Raw genomic sequence first — 6992 nt, 5'->3', positions numbered from 1 at the left:
TGTGCGGCAGGTCGAGGGTTCGAGCCCCGGCCAGGCCAATACTCATGGTCTTAAAATGAGGAGAATTTGCTACCTTTCTATAATCAAGAAATGGATAGATATTCTAGTCTTCTCGGATAAGGACGAATGAACCGTAGGTCCCGTCTCCTGCAGGTTTAGGGGTAGGAGACGTTAATTACCCACGCACGAGATTACTGTGTTGTAGATATCCTCCCCTGGGGTGGGATGGGTGGGAATTGGCCCTAAAAAGCCCCCATGGGGAGTGGTCAACTAACGTACCTATGTATGTATGTATCCTGGTAACAAGAAAACTGGACCAGTTGCAAAAAGACTTTACATTGGGTGAGGAGCCAGGAGTTTCGACAAAATTTGACAAGGATTGTGGATTGTTTCATGTACCGATTAAAATGCAATGGCTTAACGACCACTTGGTTTCTCTGTAAAAAGCTAACTACACATCACTACATCAACAGCTTGAAGTTACCATGGAAAAATGTGATGTTCCATAAGCATTACTTTAATAACTAATATTCCATGACATCTAACAGTCATTTGACTTTTACTTCAATACAGGTTGAATGTCTTACTTAACTAAAAATATACCTCAATGTTTTAACCAAATATCTGACCAACAAGTCATAAAATATTCACTTGTTAATAATTTAACAGCAATATACAGCTCCATAAAATAATATACATTATAAAATTATACTTGTTTGAGTTATTATTTTCTTTATAAAATCTCTTATTCTCCTCTTAATTTATACAGTTAAAAATCATAGTTTTCAGTCGAACGCAATCTTTTTGCAAATTTCAATCACACCTGCTAGACTTATAACCAGCTGGAATGACTCATAAAAAGAAATATGTATAGGCTAGGCAATAATAACAAGAGGAACAGCCATGTAGTTTACATGGAACAACACAACCAGTAATGATCTTGAAAAAATTCAAACTTGAACACACATAGACAAGTAACATATAACAACTAATGCAGCTTTGCACCTTTGGGGGATCGTTAGCAAAATAAATGAACCCTTTTCCTCTAGAAGCAATCTCTACCTAGGTTCTCCTTGCAAATTCATTACACTATTAAAACAGACTTGTAAGGGGAAATAAAAAAGAAATGTCAACTAAAATATATTGCTTGGAAACAACACCCAACTCTCAGAGAATTTTATTGTACCCATTTGGGAGAATCAGCTTGCAGGGCCTGTGAGATGAAGTTCTAGGCCATCACACTTTCTTTCAGAATCTAGGTGAAATTTGCATGCAAAGCTACTGTAAAACAAGTCCAAGTGAATATTACATTCTGCAATACTGCCATTTGAGTCCCAAATGAGCACTATTTCTTTGTGCAGACAGAACACAAGGTAGCAAAGCATCATTAAATCAGCAACCACAATACTGAAGGAAGTTCCAGCACTCACAAAGACAACACCAAACCGTTACTTACTCTGCTATTCAAATATCACGTGATTGAAAAATGTTCTCCCCTAGTATTGGAATCAATGCAAACCAATTAAAAGCTCCATACACTTGTTTCAAAACACCATTACGTATACCTGTGATCTTGCAGTTTTGGCATTTGACACACTTTTCCAACAATTTAAACATCATAAGAATCATGTAACATGACTTCAGACAGCCCATGCAACTTGGGGTACATCACTGGATATAGGGAACATCAGAAAGATAATTTGCACTTGCACATTGACATGTTGTTTACATAAAAAATTAACAGTTAAACAATGTTACTGATACCAGTTAACGCCATCCTCAATACATATATATTCAGCATCCATAAAAACAGCTTCATCCATTTTGCCATTTTCACAGAATGAACACACAAGCCTTAGAAAGGTAGAGTATCTTCAGCCTGGTTTTGAAATTGAGGTAAAATTAGCTCAGAAATGGAACACTGCACAAAGGGAAAAAAAAAAGAATACTGAAGCTATCATTTACACAATTTTCAAATAAACCTCTACTTCCCACAAGTAAGAATAACTGAGGCTAATACTTCTCTTTAGATGGTTGTAGATTTGAGATACCAGTACCTGAAAGAACATAGGAATAAGGGACTACTAGCCACACAGATATTACTCATTTAACCTACACAAACTCAGTTCACTAAACCTCTAGAAACTGCTGAAGAGTCAAGTGAAATGGTATTAACTCCAACCAGGCTGTCTTGGACACCAGCCATACTAACACTTGAACTGACGGGCATGTGGTGTGGAGAACTAACAAGATTGTTTTCCCCACCATTTTGAACCATGGTTGGCAATGGAGAATTCTGAAGAGATGGACTGCCTTGCTGAATGTTAGAATACATGGGAGACAAACTGCTAACTGAAACAGTTTCCACTTGTGATGACACAGTTGGTGCGATCATTGTTGGGTGTGTCGTGACTACTGATGAACTTTCTGATGCCGACACTGTGGTGACGTGGCTTGCTGAGGGAGGTAGTGTAACAACAACCATGGTGGTTGGTGTCCCTGCAGGTTGTTGCAAAGTGACAGTGCCTGGGATGACTGTTGTACCTTGAACATTAGGTATTGTTATAGCAGTTGGTAATGCCACACCGGGAGGAACACTGACAGTTGTACCAGGGGGTACTGCTTGTAGCTGGACAGCCCCCTGTACCATGGCTGCTTGAACAGTCACTGGTGCTGGAGCTATTGGAATGGTGTTGAACTGGCTAGGAACCAGAGTGTCAGGCCAAAATCTCTGAGCAGGTCTACTCTGGATTTTAGACTTTTTGGCTTTTGGTCCTTCAGGATTGCTTGCATCCAACATTGGTTGTAAAATGCGACGTCTGGCATTTATAAACCTACAGAGAAAGATAACTTTCAGTTTCACAAAGAAACAGCCAATTCCTGGCCAAAAACCCTATTGAAAATGTACTCATTGTTTGCTGACAAGACATCTTTAGCCAAATACATGATGAGTCTAGCTCTATAAGCTTACCAGTTGTTTACTTGAAGTATTGTTAGATTTGTTTGTGCTGCAATAGCTCTCTTCTCATCCTCTGTTGGATATGGATGCTAAGGAAAAAAACATTTTAAAAACAAATTACTTCTTTCAGGAACTCTTTCTTTCCAAGACTCCTAACTTGTACAGGAAAATGATTTTGTAAACCAGTCAAGTCTCTGTCGCAACCAAATTCTTGTGTCAGACAAGAATCTCTTTATGCCACATGAGTTTATTTACGTATATGAGAACGATCCTTCGCAGTAAAGCACTATTTGAGCAATAGTGAAAATCAGACCTGAAAAAAATTTCAGGCCTGTACGGGATTCGAACCACTGACCTCTGCGATACTAGTGCAGCGCTCTACCAATTGAGCTAACAAGCCAACTGGGAGCAGGCCATCAAATTAATTCGATATAAACCCGTAGATGATAAATCAAACAACAACAAACATATGAAACATATGTGTGAACTGCGGTTATGAGACGTATATGAGAACGATCCTTCGCAGTAAAGCACTATTTGAGCAATAGTGAAAATCAGACCTGAAAAAAATTTCAGGCCTGTACGGGATCGTACGGATCGTTCTCATATACGTCTCATAACCGCAGTTCACACATATATTTCATATGTTTGTTGTTGTTTGATTTATCATCTATGGGTTTATATCGAATTAATTTGATGGCCTGCTCCCAGTTGGCTTGTTAGCTCAATTGGTAGAGCGCTGCACTAGTATCGCAGAGGTCAGTGGTTCGAATCCCGTACAGGCCTGAAATTTTTTTCAGGTCTGATTTTCACTATTGCTCAAATAGTGCTTTACTGCGAAGGATCGTTCTCATATACGTCTCATAACCGCAGTTCACACATATGTTTCATATGTTTGTTGTTGTATGAGTTTATTTGTTAAATTTTGATGCTAAAAGGAATTGTGACATAACAAATTATCAAGATCAACTCACCACCAGATGTTGAAAAAGCCAGCTCTTCATAATGTTTGTTGCCTGCTTGGGTAACACTCCCCGTCTAGTTCTCTTTTTATCAGTGACCTCTGTTGGCGAGTCCAGGGCAGGAAGAGGAACACTGGAGGGAACCGTTATTTCTGTAGGAGATTCATCTCCAGAAGAATGTGTTTGCAGTCTGGGTGGTGTGACAGTCTCAACAGTTGGTGTGCTGACGTAGGTTACATTTGCTGGCACTGTGGTATATGTTACAGTTGCTGGCACTGCACCATATGTTACTGTGGAAGGGACAGTGGGCTGTTGGGGAACCTGTGCTATGACAATCTGCTGATTAGGTGCCACTCCTTGTGGAACATATGCAACAGTTGCAACTTGCTGTTGAACTGGAGAACCAATGACGCTTGCACTAGGAGTTGCATTTGCTACTGTGCATGGAGCCACAGCAGGGGCAGCATAGTAAGTGATTTGCTGTTGTGGGAGAAATGTTGATGGTTGTCCTTGGATTTGAGTGGTCGCCTGTTGTTGTACATTTGCATTTAACACATTCACTGCAGGAGAGTATGCAGACTGAAGAGGGCTGCGTAACAAATTTTCACTCTGCATTTTCCCTTTCAGACAAGCAATGTATCTCTGGCAAAAATCTTTGCAAAGTTCATTCACTTTTTCCAGCTCTAGAAGGTGTATCCTGAGTACTTGAATAGCTTTTACCATCTGTTGACAACACAAACAAGATCGCATTAGTAACTCTCCTTACTGCCTGGTATACAATTCTCTATGATGTTAGTTTAAAGGATTTGGTGTTAGATCAACAAATAATCCCCTACTTTTTATATTTTTTTCAGAAAGAGTACCATATAACCCCATACATTAATTATGCATTCCACTTCTTTGTCTTTCACGACAAAACTTTACAAACAAAGTCTGCTAGTCTGAATGCATAATTAATGTATGGGGTTATATGGTACTCTTGCCATTTTTCCTTTGTTCTCATCACTTGTCTGCTTAATATTGTGTTGATAATGGAAGGAGAAATTCTGTCTTGGTCGCTCGAATTTTGTTGAAAACAAAAATTTTTGTTTATAACCATGTGAGCTGTATTTCAATTGTAATAATAAAATCTAGGAATAAATGAACAAAAAATAGAAATGTTCTCTTGCAGAGTACACTAAAGAGTAAGGAAAGCTTTGAACCAATAAAAACCTCACACACAAGTTTTTCATAGGTTTAGCAAACACTAAAAAGGCGGAGGAAATTGAGAATTTAACTTCCACCTGTGCTTGTTTTGCCAGTAACAAAACAAATCATCTGAAGTCTAAAGACATTCTAGATAATCATATCCTGAAAACTCAAAACAAACATCCTGGAGAAAACGAAAATACTACAATTTGCGAGTAAAATGAACGAAAGTAAAAACAAAACTTCAAAGACCACGACTATGTTTGCTAAAAAATTTACATCGTAAATAAAACAAATTGTATTTCTCAGTAAGTATTTACATATGTAAATAGCAATTCATTGAAATTGCTTCCTTAGGGTAACTCGACTGCAATACACTTACCGAGTTAATATTAGCAGAAATATAGAAAACGATATTACGTTTTTATAATCCACCCATATTCCAAAACAACGACCAAATCTAGCGATCAAGAAATCATGCCACAGCTGGAGTGAGAAAGAGGACGGGAAATCCTCGATCAGAAGGAAAGTGAAAGTATTTAACAAAAATTTCACAATTCGGCTTTGGGAATAAGATAATTGTGAATATAGATGCCCCAGGGAAAACAGGGTTTATCGTGTTCTTAGAATGGCACGTTCTATAATTGATTTGTATGGATTCATGGATGACTCGGTATGAGTTTACTTTCAGAACGCCATTAAAAGCTTACAGTTAATCTGGATTAAAATTTGCTAGTGTCATCAAGAAGCAAAACGAAACACCATTTACGGTACCTGTACTGAAACACGCGAATAGTGTGCGTTTTCGCTGAAAAAATCTATCCACCCGCCATTCACAATACATAGAAACATGGCGGGCACTTTCAGCAACAATTGTGTGTAAAAATTTGCGAAGAGCTTACAGACTTTGTAGCTTTCGATAGAACAACGCCACAAATAACAAGTCTGTTGATTACAACATTTGAAACAATTGTAGCTCGAAGTTTAATCCATCAAAAGATTCACTTGTAGATAGCTAAGTTCTTCAATGTCATCTGTGACCCAAAACAAGTCGAGATTACTTTGAGATTTGTCAAAATTATGATCAACCCGTCTCAACAAACGAAAACCTTTGGCGATTTAAATCTGACGAAGTATAAAGTAAGCTTCGGCTTATTCTTACCAAGTTGTCGAGATCGCGATCTTCCGTATAGAAAGGCTTTCCTTCCCTATTCATCTGTAAAATTCCATTCTTAATTTCGTTGTCAAATGCCGTGGCAGGAGTGCATTCACAGGTTTGAGTTGACTGCTCGCACTTTTCAAACAACTTAGCCAAAAGAGGCAATAAAGGATGGCGGTAGATGGCTTGCTTTTCCGCCTCCATGTTTGAAAGTTGTTGCAAGTCGACCGCTTGAACAGTTATCTGGGCTTCGTCGTAAGATGGTGGGGGCATCTTGTCCGCTTGTGTCTGTTGCAGAGATATGCCTCCATAATGAGCCGAAGTAGCGATGTTTTGGCTTTGAAGCATGTGACTGGTGGCCACTCGATTCGCAAGCCCTTCCATCGAAGGCTGCCTGTTCGAAAAGAGAAAAGACAATGTTATACTCGACTGGCATTTTAGCTGCGAACGTACCCGCCAGGAAGACCAAATGAAATGATAATCGTTGCACTGTTAATGTGTTTGTATGGGAGGTTGAAAGACTTACAATTGGTCACTATTAAAAAGAAATGCACGAGGCGATGGAACAGCGACGGTGTCACTCACTCGTCAACGTCAAAAAACTCCTTTTGGCGCGGCCTTGCCTTGCCTGATTGACAGCGCCAACTGACGAATTTTCACATAATTACTATTGTCCCCATGCTAATTTATACCTGTCGCTCACTGGAGAATAATTGATGCATGC

The 6992-nt window shown here is 39.0% G+C and overlaps 1 protein-coding gene across 2 annotated transcripts; it reads right to left on the bottom strand.

The window, feature by feature from the left end:
• Positions 1-498: 498 nt before the first annotated feature.
• On the bottom strand, positions 499-6918 carry LOC111328696 (homeobox protein PKNOX2). 2 transcript variants are annotated; one of them, XM_022933181.2, is made up of 5 exons: positions 6795-6918; positions 6272-6662; positions 3934-4644; positions 2972-3048; positions 499-2834 (listed from the first exon to the last, which is right to left on the bottom strand). In XM_022933181.2, the coding sequence occupies exons 2-5, from the start codon at positions 6650-6652 to the stop codon at positions 2123-2125; spliced, it is 1881 nt and encodes a 626-aa protein (XP_022788916.2). In that variant the 5' UTR covers positions 6653-6662; positions 6795-6918; the 3' UTR covers positions 499-2122. The 2 variants fall into 2 exon arrangements, with proteins under 2 accessions (XP_022788916.2, XP_022788915.2); XM_022933180.2 differs by lacking the exon at positions 6795-6918 and having other exon boundaries at positions 6272-6788.
• Between the last annotated feature and the right edge of the window lie 74 nt (positions 6919-6992).

Source organism: Stylophora pistillata, chromosome 7 (genome assembly GCF_964205215.1).
Source record: "Stylophora pistillata chromosome 7, jaStyPist1.2, whole genome shotgun sequence".
Taxonomy (NCBI): Eukaryota; Metazoa; Cnidaria; class Anthozoa; order Scleractinia; family Pocilloporidae; genus Stylophora; species Stylophora pistillata.
The sequence above is the reverse complement of the archived record's forward strand: the minus strand, read 5'-3'. Positions and strand labels throughout refer to the sequence as shown.